This window comes from Megalops cyprinoides, chromosome 6 (genome assembly GCF_013368585.1).
Source record: "Megalops cyprinoides isolate fMegCyp1 chromosome 6, fMegCyp1.pri, whole genome shotgun sequence".
Taxonomy (NCBI): Eukaryota; Metazoa; Chordata; class Actinopteri; order Elopiformes; family Megalopidae; genus Megalops; species Megalops cyprinoides.
The window spans coordinates 24995719-25015747 of NC_050588.1; the positions used below are offsets into that span (position 1 = coordinate 24995719).

The following is a 20029-nucleotide window of genomic DNA, read 5'->3' on the forward strand; positions in this document are numbered from 1 at the left end:
CTTGATTCTTGCTTCACAGACTACTACGTGCAACCAGTGTTTGGTACAGAGGTGCACAAAATGACAAGGTAGAAGTGAGAGATGAAAAACGGTGGTGGTTGCAGTGTCGATAGATCAACTAGAAGAAATTTATCAGACAGGAAGGAAAGGTAGGAGTGGACGGATGTAAGGTTTTGGCAGGAGATATGACAAGAAAGTGGTGTGGGAAATATGGGGAGGAACAGAGAGAATGAGCCAGAGATGTCATTAACCCAGATTAGTGACTTCAATGGTAGGGGAGGGAGTAGCAATATTCACTTCTGTCTAACTATGCAGGTATGAAGAGGATGGGGAGAGGGAAAAATCCGGAGAAAAATGAACGGGGGCGGATAAGCTGAGGTAAGTATCTGTTGCCTGTAAGTGTCTGATACCTGTTAAGATCACCTTAGAATGAAGTACAGAAAGAATTCCATCTGATCAAGGAAATGCATGAAATGGTTTAATAAGAAACTGTGGTGGAGACTGAACAGAAGTGAATTCAAGCACATGAAATGTAGAGGTATAAAAGTGAGAAGAGTATGGGAAGGAAAAAGCCAAGTGCAAGTGTTCAGAGGGACAAGGGAGAGGAGAGAGAAAAATTCAGCTTACTCAGTTCTGGTATCTACCTAACATGCAATGAGCTAGTGAAGGGATAGACAGGACCAGGAAATAGAATAGCTGTTCCTATTTGGAAACCTTGCATGAGGACTGGAGACAAAGCCTCCCAGAGAAAAGATCAGGACTCTTTTGACTCCCATAAATCAGCTCCCAGTGTCTTTCTTTACTGGGGTGTCCTCATGTCTGGTGAACCTCCAGTACTTTGGCTGAATCTTATGTCGTACCTACACAAAATGCACAGAACACCTGCGCCACATTGCTCCAACTGAAAAAAAGGAATGCATTTGTTACCAAAGTGGTGGCTTTACCAATAACACTATATATCGGACATTGATCATTTGTGAGCAATTTTGCACAGTCAAAGCTACTGTCTTCTATGGCTGAAAGTGCTTGGGTAGTTTCTACAAACCGCCACTGCACTCTTAAACACTTTTAAGTCTGACCACTAGATGGAGAAGACACCATAGGAAAATTCAGGCAAGTAAGTAATTTCTGTTCAGGATAATTCACTTCTCATGTTGCCAAAAGCACTTATGGATGCTGGGTGGGCTAGTCCATGAAACACTTCCATTTTTTCAGAATATACAATAATCATAGGCAATCACAGTGACATAAAGTTGTACATTTTATTTTTCAATATTTCAAAATCTACGAGCAGAAAACATTGCATATACATTAAAACTGATTACATGAGTTGAATAGGCAGCACATTCTAAGATTAAAATCCTGGGAGAAATTAAGGCACCACTCTAATAGAGAAACATAGTCAGCATGTCTCAGATTTGACTATCAGGACTACAAGATGAAGGATGTGAACTGTAAGAAAAACATCACTCCATTCCTGCACTCATCTTGTTAAATGTTTCAAAACATAGGAAACACTGCTATTAAAAAAAGGTTTTGCTGTATGTGCCAGATGTGTCTTTCCCTAAAATGTGATTAATTGATAACATCATTGTGCTTTAGTGCATTTTCACATTGGACAGCCTGAGTCACAAAACAGGCTGGTTCACACTTACCTTATCTGCCTTGACAACAGAACTTGAAACAAAATGCACCAGCAACATTCAGGAATACATTTAAATGTTATAGAATTCTTTTGTTTAAATACACTTTCTTAAAAGTCCAGACTACACAAAACCAAAGGAACAAACTATACAAATATACACAATAAACCGGTCTACCACTGTTCTTACGAACATACATTTGCTAAACTAGACAGGCGGCCTAGTAAGTAGTTTGGCAGGGTGAGCGTGCAGTCATTGCCTCTGGCATGGATTATTCTGCACCCAATGTAGAAAAAGAAAAAAAAAAAGAGTCACCTCTTTGGTACAGAGTAAAGAAATGGACATTCTATTCCAATTTATGTTCATGTTACATGTACAGATGTTCAGAATTGTTTTGTCAAATTCGTCCATTGAAAGTTCGTCCATCACGTTTCTTTTATTTGAAATACAAATATTTAAAAATACAATTCCATTTCAGAACAAAAGTCAGCGATTCCACAGCAGTGGGCAGCATGATCTTCCAGTAATAGAAACGTAACAGCAGGAGCAAACAAACAATATAACCCACAGACTGGTTAACATTAGGGGAAATTCTGTGTTCGTTCCAGTAAGTTAAATGATTTATTCTATGTGTAGTATCCACCCTTAAATACCATCTATGGATACAGTACATTAAAAACAAACAAAAAGGGAATATCTAGTATGATATAAACATGAACAATTTCACATAAATGCTTCAGACTTATCACAATGTATTTCAATACTAGAAATATACAAGACCAAGTGATATATTTTACATAGTATATGTAATCTACTGCATAATTTCTAAAATGATGTATTTAAAGCCACAATACTAAAGTAGTGGGGTAGATAGTAATAGCAACAAATGCCAATCTCGTTATAAGCACATATTTCACAGTTTTAAATTAATTATATAAATGACAATTTTAGAAAGAAAAATAGCTAAATCTATACTGAAGGTGATACTGTGCAATGTCCCTACCATTTAAATTTTATTAGACAAAAGAACCGTAATATAAGTGTAAAAAAAAATAATTACAGCAATGCGCTGTGTATGTATCACTACAGTAAGTCATGTTTTTTTTCTTAAGGAACAAAGTGGACGTCATGACACTCACAGAGCTTGGACATGACATGGGCATCGCTCACAGCTGCTATTGCACATAGGCTCCTGAAGAGGAGGTATTACTGCAAATGTGTAAAATCCCTTGGTACCACACATAGAATAAACAGATTTAGCATACTGTCAACATAGTGGACAATCACTAATAAAAAGTGTTCACATGAAAACAGGTGCAGGACATTTATGTTTGGTAAGTGCAAGGATACATCTAGTAGAATGCATGAAGCCATGGAGGAGACAGTGAGAGTGTTGAGGCATTGCATTCAGAGAAGGCATTGTCTCCTTTCTAGAGAACAAACCTCTGAAAGTAATGACATAAGCGAGAGGACAAGGCAAAATCAATTTATGTAAAACTTGCTAATCTATACCATTATGAGAACCATATATGGTCAGCTCCGTTTGAAGTGTTCAAATTTTCCACAGTGCATATAACCAAAAAAAAGTCTGTTGATTGAAATTTGAGCCATCCAAATCTATAAAAATATATCTAACATTCTCTAATGTTTCCACGTCTGAGATGTTGTAAAATGATTATTGAAGGAAGAGAAAGAGTAGTGTTTAAGCAAGGGAAAAGTCCAATATCTACGCTCAATCCATCAGCAAAACAAAACAAAAACCAGGTGTAAAACCATTAGCAATTAATGTCTCGAACGCCCCCCTTCAAAAGCATGATGCTCCTCGTGAGCTGAAAAAGAAATACATACATTAAGTTTATCTTCAAATACTGTTAGGGGGTAAATATAATAAAAATAATATAGATAAATAAATAAATAAATTAAAAATAATATAAAAATACATAAGCACTAGAAAAGATTAATCCCCCCTCCCCCAGTAAAAACAAATGCTTGACCATCTATTAAATGACCAATGCATTTAATAGCTTCATACATTACGTTACTCTTAAAATTGACTTTGTGATATCGATTTAAAATTCTACATACAACTACATTAATATATATTTAATCAAGAAACTTATAGTTCCTACCAGACTTTTAAATGACTCAAACAACTTCAAAGTATGTTTATGTGCATTATTATAACAGAAAACTAACATTATTGTAAAAGTGGAAACAGCAAGAGAAGCTTGAGAAGGTATCAAACTTACGTTTATAAAATACTGCTTTGAAAGATATGTGTGGGAGGAGTTCATATATCTTTCCTAAAACATTTGCTTCACTGGCAAAAGAGGCGTTTCCATTCCAGACTTGAACTACATCTTCTCGATCTCGAACACTGACACTGACCCCAACGACTTCATCTTCTACACAAAGAGGAGAGAAACTGTTATTAAATCAGTCTGTGTACATAAAAACCTTCTACTGCTTAACCACCAAGAAAAATTTTATCTTTAGCTAGGGCCAAATTTTTTTGAATGACTGAGGTTTACAGAATGTAACTCAGCTGAAATCCACTATGTGTCGCTATGGGGATTGTAGTTATGGCATAATAAGGCCATTTGCTGTAATTAAGAAGTGATTATTGAGGAAAAGCCATAACACATTTGGTACTTGATTTAACAGGGCCATGTGTTAGGGCAAACATTCCCTTGGAAACCTTAATCACAGTAAACTATGAGGCTGATTCAGACTTAAGGGTGCTGAGCATTTTTGCAGACATCACTTATGCATTTTTTGGTTCACTTAATTTACGCACTAAGGTATCTCTTAAAGTGGATGTTACAAAGTTGTGTGCTGTGAATAAATGTATATTGCCCTAGAAAACCACATGTTCAGCCACTGTGCCTGGAGCTTGGTGGCTGTTAGATTTTCTCACAGACAGCTCTATCATGGCACTGTGTGCTTTTTCCATTTGTAACTGTATTTATACAATGGTCCTGTTATGATCGCCAATATGAATGGGTCTAAATTCAATGTATCCTTGGTGGCTAGCTACCATTCCAATTGTAGCAAATGCTACTGAGACTGAATTGACATGTTGCTCACCCCTTTCAAACAAGATAGTGTTAAAATGTAATGTATTATAAGGATGAGACGCTGCATGTCGGATGAAATGTGCCCCATTTTATCTCCTTTCCCAGCTAGGTCATACTAGCTGGGAAATAGTTTGTGTAACTAGCTAGGTTTACTAGCTAGCTACACAAACTATGCCCCTTGCTTCTGGAGATATGCAATGACTACCCCAACACTAACTGGAACTACTTGGCCAGGACCAACAGCTCTGTTCTCTCAGCATAACTGAGACTGTAGTGCAGATTCCTGGTCTTCAAAAAAGAAGACAAGTCATAAATTGGCACTTTATCCTAAGGAAAACACTGGACTGTCAACACTATAAGATACAGACGTGGCTGAAGTTTCCTCTGTGCCACACTCACTGCTCTGTGAGAGCGGTCTTTCGAGACTTTTCGCTCCAGACCTCTAGCTCGCTAAGCAGCGAGACACCTTCTTGACCGATCCAACTGTGTCAGCTGTACACAGTTTTGTGCCCTGCCTGGAGCTGGCTAGTGTTAAAATTCATAGGGAACATCACTGTCAAACAGATATCTGAATTGTCATGTGGATTTCAACTTGCAAATGACAGGGTTAGTGCAAGGTGCTACAATAAAATTGTGTTTGTGTTCCCTTGGTAAATAGCTAACTAGTTATTGTTTTCGGAGAAAACCTGCAATTTTACCACTGATTCACTAACCTCATGAATGCATAGTACCAACAGGGCACAGGACGTTTGTTTTTATAGAACACCATATGATGGGGGGTCATTATTTGCAGGTATTACAAGTGTGTATGCACATATGACCAATGAGCATGTTAGGATAGCCAAATCAATTTATCACACTGCTTGAGTCAAATGTTCATTACTGCATGTTTCTTGCAGTCTGTGCCTCCAAACTCCAGATTACAGAGAGAAAATTACGTTGTGTTTCAAGAAACATAAACATTCAATATTTCATTGATAGGTGCATCAATGCATTGCTTGACAATTCTGATAATTCCGTAGGGTCATCAAATGGGATGAACTGATTTAAATGTAAAATTTAATATATTGTCAAATTGAAACGTATGTTTCTATGTTCAGTTTCACTGGACTTTGCCTGTCTAGTTACCAACAACGCTGTTGTGACACACAGCCACTGTGGTGCCCGACTTATTTCTTCTTCTGTGCAAAATTTTTGCAGGTAGAAAACAATCAATGTTAAGACAGAATACGCGTACCTTGAAAATAATGACACACTCCCTCATTTCGAGCAACATGCCCACATTTTTGGAAAACTCCACCCTAAACATGCATTTCCCACATAGGAGTTTACGTGGCCCATGTCTGAATGCTCCTAGTAGTAGTAGAGACATGCAATTCTCTGGAAGTGCGTGGTTTAAACACATGTACCCCAAGTCTGAATCAGCTGCTATGGGCATCCATACACATAGTAAATGGTGGTGTAATACCTCCAGCAATTCAATAAAAGACTGAATAGAACATGTACCATCAACATTTGATTTATATATAAAGAAAATCCAAGAGCACCACTAGCATACCATGTTCACAGAATAAATGCCACAACAAACATGTTGCACTCAATGACAGCCATGATAAACTGACAATCAGTGCAAAAAGAAAACATGTTTCCCCCCGCCCCGAGTAGTTCACAACTCCTCTGAAAACAGTATTACTACTCCACCAAAAGTTGTGCTAATGTGGACACCCCCCCATCAGACTAAATTTCAGGGTTTGATGCTGATTGCAAATCAGAAATGGATCCCCAGGTGACAAATCATACTGCTACAAAACATTAATGAATTATTGACATAATAATGAATGCTGCTAAATAAAAGTGATAAATATGTGTCAACAGCCATGATGTGCAGAAGATTAGAAATAATTTAATGACAGATGATTCAGCTATTGCAATCAGAATATTGTAGAAATAATTCAATTACAGATGATTTAGGAATTGTAATCAGAAGATTATAAATGACTGCTCAACGGCTAGATTTCTGGGGAATATGGATCTGAATTTTGTTACAGCATGAATGAATTACAGGCAGAGATAGTGAATTCACCTATTACTCATATTATATATTCACCAAGTTAATATTTTGAAATATATTTCATTAGTGGCACAGTCTTGTGGACTTTCTTGATTTGCTTACTCTTGAACTAATCAGTTTCAAGTTAGCAGTGGCATTTGGGCAGCTCACATCACACAAGTAAAGGACACTGAAGATTTGGAGCTGCCTGGACAGTAATTATGATTTCACCTGGCACCAAGCTGATAGTGTAAAGAACGTTTCAAAAGATACATAGATACAACTTACATTTTGGAATTTACAAATACCTTTACAACTTATAAAATGTATACCATTGTCTACTTACTGTATACACTCCAAACACTGACTTGGGACTCACCTGACGCACAGTAATCTGCAAACTGTTCTCCAATGGTAGCAAGTAGCAATTCCTTCCAAACAGCAGCCTAATAAAACAAATATATAAGCACTATAAATAAATGTTTCACACAGAAAAAATACTAAATATGTGATACAAAATATGAAACAAAATTAAGACCACAGGCACTTTTCAAACATACAGTGCTCTCCTTTGGAACTTTCATCTTCCATACGCCTCCTTTTGCATTGCTTTCTTCTTCCCTAGCAGACATAAAGAAAACAAAGATTTACACGTTGTAATTTACAAGGGGGACCACTAAAAAAATCTCTTATTTGATAGTTTGGTAATCATTTATGCGCTGTACTGAACGAACCTTGAAATTTCGGTCATAGTGCATGTTACGCTTAGAACTGACCCTCTTGACAATTCTGCCTGGGTGCTGACTTGGTTTCAAGTTGGCCACTTGAACATGGCTTTAAGAGCTTTAAATAGCTATGGAGATGGGCATATTATGGGGAATCACAAACACAGTATACCTTTTTCTGAGGCATTTCAGTTCTCACGGCAGCCTCAAACAGCAAAATGAGGCATTCCGAGTTCTATGTGGACATAGAACACTGGCTTACCTCAGAAGAGGTACGCTGCATTACATTAAAATACTGAAAAAATAAAATATCCCCCACTGACCACAGCTTCTCAAACTCAGTGCTGGGGCTGCCCTGCGGATACTGTTTCATTCCAGCTGCAATTGTCATTCATCTAATGTAATGAGCACTAACTGTTCTTGCTTATGAAACAGCCACTTAAAATGATTTGCCTTCTGAGTCCCGACTGGCTCAGTGTGCAAGGCATTCGCTTTGAATGCAGGATGAGGGTTGAAACCAGCTGTGTTATTTACTAAAAATGACCACCACAGCTGCAAAATAAATAGGCTTTGATCTGCTGGGGTTAGCGGTTGGTAGGCCGGCCAGGGTTTGTTTCCTTGTCATGATGCCCATGACAAGGGACGTCCAGCCCAGCCATGATGCCCACTGTGGGTGAAACGGATATACGTGCCAAAGAGGATGCACACCCGAAATTCAGGACTTGCAAACCAATCAGATATGTTCTCAGGCAACCATTACACAAACAAAAATGAATACAACAAATTTACAGATTTTCTGTAATGTGCTCTGTGCCAATGCCTTATATAAAAAAAGATTAAATTTCCTTGCTTGGCTGACAGACTACTTGATAAGACAGATGGAATTACCCTGGAGTCCTAAATGCTGAGAGTGTGGACACCTGGTTGCTGAAACTAAACACCTGCCACTGGAAAATGAAGAGTTCAGGAATAAAGCAGATATTAATGAGCCAAGTCTTACTGCTCAGTTTAAATCATTATATAGAGAAAACTCTCAGAAGTAATTAAATGAACATTTTAAGTAACTTAACCAATTAAGTAAATTGACCATGATATTGGCTGGAGCAGTGAGTTACAGAAAGCGGGGGCCCAGGACTGTGCTTGGGATACACATGTGGATCACTTCAACTGATGCTTATCTCTACATGAATCCTTACCCCACAGGAAAACAATCCTGCCTTTACCGAGACAAAACCTATTCTCACTTCAGAGGTAGGAAAAGACTCAGTTCTTGGTGATATCAGCATTTTTTCCCATTCTATGCTTATTGACCAATTTTGAAAGTATGATTAGGTGTTTGATACACAATCATAATTTACATCAAAGAGGTTATACATAAACATACTGTGTTTCGGTAAAAATACTGAATTGGCCATTAATATCATATACCTCCCAAAACAGTCATTTAAAAATACTTGTGTAGACTTACCACAGCGGCCTCCGTTCCCCACGCATTAAGTGATAGCTACACCTCAGTGGTAAGCAGTTCACTGGAGGGATATTGTTGTAAACACTCCAGAAACACTATTAACACAAAACAAAAAAGAAAAGAAACATTCATACTTGGCCAAGAAATTGTCATTGTTGCCATATTTAATAACACTAATGAATATGCAGATCTATTTTTCATCCATCTGACACGTATGCGTCTAGATAGCCTAAAACACTACTGGCCTTTCTCTTACTACCTATTTCTACTTGCAACCAGTGATCACTCTGGAGTCCGAAATCTGCTAAACACCTGATGAAAGCATTATGCCATTTGGCACACAGGTTATTATTGGTAGACACTAAACCCAGAAGACGCAGTAGTTCAATACAACCATGCTGTGCATGTGCCCCTTACCTGAACTGTCTGCACAGTGTAGATTTTTTTCAGGTTTGACTCACATTCTGCTGCTGTTGTCCCTGGTAAAGACCTCAAAGAGAGACACAGACAAACAAGCATGCAGTTTATGCAGTTTATTTGCCTGCTTTGTTTTTGGACAGTAATTTTTCAACATGTTATTTTCTGTTAAAACATCAACATGAATATTACACTGCATTTTTCCTTACTTGACCTTTTACTTATCATATTATGTCCTTCCCAGCACTGAGTGTTTTCTTGACTTAAATATTTGGTATACTTGCTCCTGAGGACAGTGACATTAAACCAGGTTCTATTTTTAATAAAGCAGGTGACCAGACAGATCTGACAGGCTATAGACATGTGATCAGCCTGGGGTCTGTTCACCTACTAAAAAAGACTTTGACCACTTTCTGTTTGTCAACAAGTTGCTGGGTTAGCAAACTGCACACTTTCTTAAATACACAAGGCACCAATCCAGAAAATTACAAATATTCCATGCTGTCTTGATTTGATACACTAGAGGGCAGAATTTTACACGAAATGAGTAGCTTGCCAAAACAAAGCAAAAAAGTTATTTTAAGTTAATAGTTGTACCTTAAAAACTATAACTCTCAACCAACATAAAATAATGTAGTCTACAACTTAGAATTTGATTGAACACAGTTCAACAACAATTCGGTAAATATTTTCTATGCAAACTATTATTCAAGATTAGGATAATTGTAACCGTGGTCCTAAATTATAATTTGTTTAACCATAACCATGCTATCAATTTATGCAAATGGATATAATCTATTGACTGACGCAATTCTGGTGAATTGTCTCACTCAAAAGTACCTGTCCCTGAACCTGCAAGACCTTGGTAGAGTAACAAGTGAAATTTCTCTTGACCATGCCGATTATGTAATTCTACAATTATTCATACACACCGACAAATTATTCAATGTGTCAGACAGGCACTACTGTAACCTGTGCTGCTGTGGCCTCCAGTCAGCTGCACTCTACATTATTCCCTTGCATTTTGTTCTAATGGTTTCAAAGACCTTATGGAGATCTATTGTCAGACTTCTAAAAATCCATGATTTCCCCCCTGCACCACTGAGAATCATGAGCATGATGCATATTAATGGGCTGATAGTGTTCATATCCGCCGCGACATGCTGTGTCAGGTCATGAGAAATTCAGCCTCGATGTCGATCAGAGAATATCGGCAGATACCGCAATGACCCAATCAACTTTTTCCTGTTACAAGCAGTGAGAGTCGTACCCTTGTGACAACACGTGATATAACAACGTATAAAGTACGTGACAAACTACCGAATTGGAGAGAGGCCAGAAATAAGTCCCCCGTCGAGCAATTATGTGGAGACGTACATTTTGCAGACGTCTGTCCTTTACAATTATCACTCAACTGCCTTACTGCATTCTGACATTATTAGCATTAGACGTCATACTGACGACGTACTAAAATAGCCACACATATTTCCACTTATACAGAATTGCAGTTAGCTGGCTGGATAAGGTAGTTTTATTTGACGCGCAAAAAGTACATTTCTCATACAACAGACCATTCATCTCCATGAACATCCTGACACTGAGCAGCCAGATCAATGATCATGTTACACCAGCGCTGGGTTGGCGTTGGGCAAATCATGGTCGACTAACATATTATTAGAAAACATTCTTAACATAGTTCGCCGTTCACTGTTCTCGACATTGTGTGTGGGATAAAATATTTCGAGACGAAGACAACATCAATTCAAGTACCGCAAAGTGCTGTTGCTTTCAGCGGACGGTCAGGTTTAAGCAGCGTGACACAAAGTAACCAAAATCAACACTGCCAGACAGGATTTAAAACTGCAGGACAAAGAGAACATGCATTCAAGTAGCACAGAGTAATGTTGTCTGTAGAGTGTGTCAGGTTTAAACAGGGTGACACGGATCAACCAAAACCAAAATTCTTACTGCTGGCTCACACACTACTTTCAAGCCGATCTAACTTAACCTACTCATGTTCTAAGAACAATCTAAATAGATGACCCTTAATCTTACACTGCGGAATAAAAACGTTAACTTAATTGATGCGAATAAACGGGAAATGCCTTAGAAGAGATAGCTAGTTGCCAGCTTCGACGAAAACAATAATGCTTGCTGTCTAGTCTGCCTAGCTACAAACCAGTAGAGTGTATTTAACAATACAAAATAGCATGTTTAGCCAGATAACTGCTGTACCCAACTAACTCATTAGCTGGCCAACCAGCTACAATGATAACGAAGACTAATGTGCTGCTAGCCTCTAAACTATCTGTCAGCTATCGTTACCAAACTATGCAACAAATGTAACTAAATTAGCTAGCTAATGTTAGCTGGCTGGCTAATGTTACACGATACAAGGTCTCCATCGCTTAGATAACACTTGCCAAGGTTAGCTAGCTTGCTATCTCGGACAGATTCTCCTTGTTAATTGACGACAGCTAGATAAAATAGTGGATGTATGGTACTATATCAATCCAGACACCATAAAGCTAACTAATAAAGTGTTAGTTAGCTACTGTTCTCCAGCTACTAAAACAGACAATGCAGCTAATACGTTAGCTAACGTTGTCTATAATGAGCTAGCTAGCCAGCTAGTAAGCAAGCCAAGGAGAATGTCTTCGTATTTCGAGCTGGCTAGCGACCTAACTTAACGTTAGCAAGCTAAGGTAGGCCGTTAGATGCTAGCTAGCTAACTGGTGGTATTAGCTAGCTGAGTTAGCTTGTCGTTTTCCAAATTAAACTTGGATTACTCTTACCTAGTTACCTAGCAAGTGTGGGAATAGATAACGTTAGCAATGCTACAACAAATCATAAAAGAAACGCATAGCTAATGTTACCTATCAAGCCAAAAAGTCCATGGAGAATGCAAGGGAAGCGCTGTTCCGTCTTCCTCGTTTGTTATGTTTTCCAATTCTCTCTCGTCGATATCAATACTGTTTTCTGGATTATTCACTGGGCCGCTTTGTGTTTCTGTGATCATCTGCAGATCTGGGGCTGCAGGAACCGCCATTTTCCACGCAAAATCAGTTAACGCACTGGGACGAGCGAGTATTTTTACAGTGAGATCAGTACTTCCACGTCCGGAGAAATTGTCGCTACCGCTGACTCATTGCCCGCCTGCCGCGTCACCACAACAACAACAATCTACGTCACGGTACCTCGCTCCCTCTCTCTTTTGCTGTCACATAAGCGCACACTGCGTTCCCATATTGATCAACTTCAGTGATGGGGCAAGCACTGTACGTATTGGAACCCTATTTTATTATTGTTAATAATAATAATAATAATAAACCTTTCACCCATTATTTTGCCACATTGTTCACTTCTGAAATAGACAGTCATCAGCAGCATCTTGTTAGCAAATACTGTGGAGGTCTTTTTACATCAATGCTACACGGATTTTACTTTGACCTATACACAGTCTGGCTATTTATAAACTGGGGTCTTTTGTGCATTTGTGGAAAACATTGATCCCAAGAAGAACTTTTGTGTGTACCAGACAAGTCTGACCACTGTATTGGGTTGCATAGTGTATTTTCTGTTTCAAAAAGTATGAATGTACAATAGTCATTAAACCCGACAGACATGTTAATGAAGGATAAAGAATTGTTTTTAATTGCAGTAATATTAATTCTGTCATTCTGGATCATCTACCATTTTGGATAGATAGTTTAAAAAACATTTAAACTTCCCATGAACTATAGGGCTATCTTGCACAAAACGTGATATTCATGATGATTGCACTTAGTTCCATCAAACGAGTGCAATATATCTCATTATGTCAAAATCATGGCCATCATAAACCCATCAATTTGTCCTATTTACACTGAACAAAGGAATGAGGTCTGACACTCTTTGATCTCTGAGTGCAAGTTTTGAATTACCCATGCTTTTCAAAAATTACAAATTCATGTTTCATGATAGAAAGAAATAAGAGTTTATTCATAATTTTCACTACTACTGTGGATGCGACACATAACACTTATAGCACATCTTCTCATCAAAGACCAATAGGAATGGCCTAAAATGGACAAATTCAACTGCACAAGACTTTAAAATCTTTTTTAATTACAACATTATATAATAAGCAATATGTCTGCCACAGGCTAACCAGTTTGGCATTTACATTTAAAGCATTAACCTTTGAGAAATTAATCATTGAATTTTGTATTTATGTAAAATGTATTTTGTGTTAAGTGGGCTGTGCAGATGTAAAGCATACGGTCACATATGACAGGCCACCTATTTAGAGGGAGAAAGAGAGAAGGAATTTCTTTACACTTGTCTGGCCACAATGCAAATAAGTAAGCATGTAAAATGAATAAGCAAGCATGTAAAATGAACAGTCTAATATTAAATATTTTACAAGTAACTTGTAACTTTTTCCACATTCTTTAATGATGTACACCCTTTGCGATATTGCTCTTCCCCTTGTACAATATGCAGGTCCACCACATGGCAATAACCAGGACTGAGACATTGGTGAAAAAATTCTACTTATCAGAATGACAGTACAGAAATACTTACTAACCACACAATTTTATTATTCTAAACTGTTTATGTGCATTGATTTTTGGAAACATAGCAGGCAACCAGACAGACAGAGGCTGTTGTTATGAGGGGACTAATGTGGCTGATAACTGTTCTTTGGTATGGGAAACACAGTAGATTTGTATCATTCTCAGAGGAAAATAGGTAATGTGCATTCCGACTCCCCCCTGTGTTCAGCATTGGTATAAATTATAACAGAATTCAGCAAGAAGGAGCAATAGGAGGGAAATATGGTCCAGGCCTTGGTTCCTACAAGGCAAAACTTCAGTAATGAACACCCTTTAGGAGAAGACTGTTTAGTTTACAATCTACACATGCCACAGTTCCCTTAATAGTCATTCATTTATTTGTGTATCACATTTCAATGATCACGAATTGGGATGATATGAGTGTAACAAGAAGCAACTTTGTCATACCACAAGGTAACCTGAATTGGAAGTAAGATACGAACTTGCCCAACCTGACCTTGTATGATTACTTTACATTATTGGCATTTAGCAGACACTCTTATCCAGAGTGACTTACATCAATTACAGATTTTTACAATGTTATCCATTTATACAGCTGGATATTTACTGAGGCTATTGTGGGTTAAGTACCTTGCCCAAGGGTACAGCAGCAGTGCCCCCATGGGAAATCAAACTGGTAACCTTTCGGTAACGAGTCCTGCTGCTTAACCACTATGCTACACTATCTGAAGCACCATAGATAAATATAATTTCAGCACTTGTGCTGATGGCAGTCATATACACAACTTGATATGAAGCACCACTGGGAACTTAACAGACGCAATGCTCCTCAGCCCTCCCTTTCCTGGTTACACAAGTGGCCCTGCAGGGGGCACTAGAAAAACACAGCTGTATGAACAACCGAATGAAAGTTAAACAGCTAGCAGAATGAGGATGTACCAGCAAGGGAGTAATTGATGGATTAAGGGAATGAAAAGTATTGGGTACCATGTCATGGGGAGTTCACACACAAAAAAGCAATCTTAATTAATAGTTAGGGGTTATTGCGCTCTCAAGTCTAGATACTGTAGAGAAGAAGACCTTGAACCCATATCTGTTTCTGTCTGTCAATATGGTTTCATTTGTCTATGGTTTTTTTTTCAAAAACATCAATAATAACAAAAAATATTGTTATTAACATCATGACTTATGTTGCATAGATAACAATATTGATTACTTTCTTTGTTAGAAATTAAAATAGCCTTATCAATGTGTGTTGATTACTGTGTCAAAGTCAGATTCAAACTGCTACTATTAAGGACACTGATGGCATCATTTAATTAAAAAATTGTGTTCAATTGTGTCATTTTAATTGTAATTTCATATCTTATTTTATTGTATGTATTATTTATGTGTCAATGTCTCAGGTGACATTCAATGTATGTGAAGCATGGGGGGATAGTGATAATTTTATTTAGTCATCATGAAGGTATAAACAACATGACTAGTCATGTCAATGTGACTGAAAAATGTAAGACATTTGAGTATTAATTTCAGTAGCACCAAAGGTGACAGGTAATTTATTCATAAATCAGAAAGAAAGAGGCTAGTCTTCTGCAGATTACCTAAGCGCATGGTGAAAAAATAATAAACAAAGAAAAAACTTGCCAACACAACAGACTCAGTGAATGCAACTTGAGCATTAAGAATGGACAATATAGGTACAGTATATCTAGCTTCTAAAAGATGAAAGTCTTGTTTTGTTAACTCACACAGACTGAGAAGGAACATGTTCTTTTAGACTACAATGAAATATGAAAAAAAAAAAAAAAACAATCTTCTGGAAATTGCACAGGTTTGTCCCAGTTTTATAAACATAGGTATGAAAAAAACACCTGTGGTCTTTCTAAAGGTGGAAGGGCATCTCTGGCTTCTCCACCTGCTCTGACAAAGTGACAATGGTTGTTACCAAAACAAAGGTGTTATAATTTTTGATGATGATGATGATGATGATGATGATTATTATTATTATTATTATTATTATTATTATTATTATTATTAGTAGTAGTAGTAGTAGTAGTATTACTATAACAACATAGTAGCAGCTTTGAGAAAGATTTGGTTGAATGAAACCCAGTTTCAAAACAAGGCGTAACTCACATTTAATAATGTGTTTATAAACAGACGTAATTGTGCCAGATTTACTTTGCAGAGAATGCGGGAATGAATGTATGTCTGTGCCTTTAAAGATTCACCAGCATAATGTCATGGTGATGCCTTCTGTTCTCTCAGACAGAAACGATTTCATAAGCGGAGCTTTTTTAGCAATGGGTAGAAACCCATGGCTCAGCCGCTTTTGAGGCAGGGTCCAATTATTTCGTTATGTCATTTTTGTACGCGGATTGAGAATTGGGACAACTTTCCCCAGTGAAGAAGCGACGGGTCGCACATTTTTAAAATTCTAATATACGGCGTACAGCACAAGCTAATGGCTACAAACAGCCCCTGTCTTACTTTAAACTCGTCATATACAAAGCAAGGACCTGTCACCGGAAGTTCAGATTTTTAACAGCGGAAAAATAAGAGGTACCGTTTAATATAGCTGTTCGCTTTCCTAGTCGGCTGGACATAGCCTATTCATACTTTATGAGGTACTGATTAATTTTTTCCGGTTAAATATGCTGCCTGCTTCGGTTTATAAGGGCCTCTTCTGACTTACGCATGAATATTTTTCCCTTAAGGCGAGTGAGCATGCACACCAAGAGGGGGAATGGAGAATTTGGAAAAAATGTGTTTTCTTTTTTAAACCAGTCTTTGTAAGATGGTTGGCGGGGATGGTATATCGCTTAAACACAATACCATCGCTCGCTCTTTTGCAAAAGGGAAGATGGAAGATGTACCAATAGAGGGAAATATTTTGTGTTCCAAAATGCAGGACATGCGAGGAAGACGAATATAAAAGACATGTAGCCTACAAGGGTGATCTCGTCGCTTCATAAGATGGATGTCAGGTCCGAATAAAATGATGTTCTGGACAAGTATAAATGATGCATTTGATTTTATATCTAGCGAAGCGCTAATTCTATTTTTTTCTGACTCACTGTAAATCTGAACGACTATGCATCATTTATCGTCCGTATAGCTTACTGCTTTTCTAATTCGATTATTCATTGATACATTGGTGATCTGAGGGGAAAAGCCGGTCTGCTTGATGTGGGTTGATATAGGGTGCACGTTGTTGACAGTACTATGGTTGCACAGATGGCGAACACAAGCGACCCGGGGGAAAGCAGCCCTTCGCTCCAGAATTATGCCATAACTGCCTCTGCGGTGAAACTGGCCTCTCTCGGTCTGATCATCTGCATCAGCATGGCAGGGAACATTCTGTTGTCTTTTCTGGTGCTGAAAGACAGCAGCCTTCACAGAGCTCCCTATTACTTCCTTCTGGACCTGTGTTTGGCAGACATTATACGATCAGCTGTGTGCTTTCCTTTCGTGATGATATCCATTACCAGCGGTTCCAGTTGGACCTACAGCATCATCAGCTGCAAAATCATTGCATTTATGTCGGTTCTGTTCTGTTTCCACGTAGCCTTTATGCTTTTCTGCGTTAGTGTAACTCGATACATGGCGATCGCGCACCATAGATTTTACTCGAAGCGAATGACAATATGGACCTGCGTGGCTGTTATCTGCATGGTTTGGACCCTCTCCGTTGCCATGGCATTCCCTCCGGTGTTCGATGTTGGCACGTACAAATTCATTCGGGAGGAAGAGCAGTGCATTTTTGAGCACCGATACCTGAAAGCGAACGACACCTTAGGTTTTATGTTAATGCTGGCAGTCATTGTGGGAACAACACACGTGGTTTATATGAAGATGTTGTTTTTTGTTTATGACCACCGCAAGATGAAACCTGCGCAGCTGATCCCGGCAATAAGCCAAAACTGGACCTTCCACGGACCTGGTGCCACTGGGCAAGCGGCCGCCAATTGGATCGCAGGATTTGGACGTGGTCCCACCCCACCGACGTTGGTCGGCATCAGACAAGCTTTGCACAATCCCAACAAGAGGCTTCTCGTCTTGGATGAATTCAAGATGGAAAAACGGATCGGCAAGATGTTTTACATGATAACTCTGGCGTTTCTCCTGCTGTGGGCCCCCTACATTATCGCCTGCTATCTTCGAGTATTCGTGAAAGCCAGCGCCATACCACAAGTGTACCTCACTGCTGCGGTGTGGATGACGTTCGCGCAAGCAGGGGTGAATCCCATTATTTGTTTTATATTTAACAAGGAGCTAAGGGTTCGTTTCAGAGCCCGTTTCGAATGCTGTTTGAGCACACAAACGCCCATGGAGTCGTATTGCGTTATCTAAACCATGTGACAGGCCTATATCACTGGAGTTCAGTTGATTACAATAATTCAGAGACAAATCTGTGCGCTTTTAAGTTTTTCTTTTTTTAGACGATTGCTTGTTCCTTGAAATACTTAAAATATTCGATATGCATTATTGTTGCGCTTGGTGAGTCTTTTTCTATTTATGTTGCCCCTTGGTTAAACCTTGAAGGCCATATTGCCCCTAGATTAAACCCTGAAGGCCATATTTTTGCAATATCCAAATTGCAGGTACTCATGAAATGTAAAAACGCCATATTTTTTAAAAAGATTTGTATGCATATATTTTACACAAATGCTAACAAATGAGCTTCTTTCAAAAGTATTTCTTCGAAAAGTGAGTGTATGTCGCTTCAACGAGAGGAATCATGTATTATGTTGATGTAAAGCTAATTTGCTGCATTTGTTTTGAACTTTTTATGTATTATCTTTGATAAGATCTTCCTAGCATTGTTTGTGTGGACAAAATGTCACAACTCAGTTTTCCTTTTTTTCTGACAGTAAATGTATTAGATTTTTGAAAATGTTTTGACAAAAAGGCTTCCTTTCACATTCCCTTTAATGTAAACTATCTTTTTTATCATTGAGGAAAAAACCTACTTAGTATTGATGGTTGAAAGTCCTTTATGCTTTTGGAAGATGTTTGTGCTATTTGTATTCCAGAATAAACTATGATAGATGATTAGTAAATTGTTTGGTTTTGATAATGTGCAAAGGAAACTGTACTGGACTGAAATGAGCATAAAATGGTTTGTAGGCCATGGTTTATTTGATAAACTACATATGTTAGCTATTCTTTGTAGTTTAGTCTAAACTAACTTTATTTCCAGTGGCTTTTTTCCAGTGGATTTACATATTTTGTAAATGAATGGTTACTGAATGCATCAAATAGTATATGAATGTTGTTTTTGGACTGAAGTAAACAAGACGTTTCCAGTTTGCCGAGAAAAGCTGTGCTGATGCTGCCAGCAGACTTGATCAACTCTTTAATCTCTGATTTTATCCCGATGTGGGACCAAGCTGATTCTGAAGATTCTTTTCAAGTTCTCTCATAATATTTACATAACATACAGCACTTTTCCTCTGTCATCCTGTAATTTGTTACTTTCTGCAGATGCCTCTTTCATATCAGAGGACCTCATACAGTAAACACACACTTACATGCACAAATATTGCAAAGAATATATACTTTTTATATTATTTGGAAGGTAGGGCATTGTGAAGCCTGCTTTTCAGGAGTGATTATTATTATTATTATTATTATTATTATTAATAAAATTTTCTTCAGTTATGGCAATTTTTGGAAGCCTACTTGGCAGATATTCACTCACCACTTACTCATTGTGAACAATTCCAAACTGCAGAAATACTGATGCAGTTGAAGCAAGGATTTAGTGCGATGTTTGTGCAAAGATATTTAATAATGGAATTTCCAAATGCATGTCATAAGGGATGACTTTAAACCTAGTTGTCACATTGAGCATCTTTGCCATTTGACTGAATAAAATATACATCCACCAGATATATTGCAAATAATTTTTAAAGTGTTTTTTTTTTTTCTAACCCCACCATGTGAATCCATTATTCTCAAATGCAACAAGCAGCCCTTTTTATGCACCTATTAAATAAACAGTCATTTGACTGGTGTCTTGCCACAATATGAGATCATAACATAGCAAATGGTGTGAGCATTGTTGTGGCTGTAGAAATGAGT

The 20029-nt window shown here is 38.0% G+C and overlaps 2 protein-coding genes across 2 annotated transcripts; one reads left to right on the plus strand and one right to left on the minus strand.

Annotated features, from left to right (window-relative positions):
- Positions 1–1311: 1311 nt before the first annotated feature.
- eif4e3 (eukaryotic translation initiation factor 4E family member 3) lies at positions 1312–12551 on the minus strand. Its single transcript, XM_036531181.1, has 7 exons — positions 12257–12551; positions 9381–9453; positions 8964–9058; positions 7331–7391; positions 7150–7216; positions 3893–4048; positions 1312–3472 (listed from the first exon to the last, which is right to left on the minus strand). Exons 1-7 carry the CDS (start codon positions 12427–12429, stop codon positions 3426–3428), a joined length of 672 nt encoding a protein of 223 aa, XP_036387074.1. The 5' UTR covers positions 12430–12551; the 3' UTR covers positions 1312–3425.
- A 3630-nt stretch (positions 12552–16181) lies between these two features.
- On the plus strand, positions 16182–18564 carry gpr27 (G protein-coupled receptor 27). The gene has a single exon (XM_036531702.1). The coding sequence runs from the start codon at positions 17168–17170 to the stop codon at positions 18293–18295; it is 1128 nt and encodes a 375-aa protein (XP_036387595.1). The 5' UTR covers positions 16182–17167; the 3' UTR covers positions 18296–18564.
- The last annotated feature ends 1465 nt before the right edge of the window (positions 18565–20029 follow it).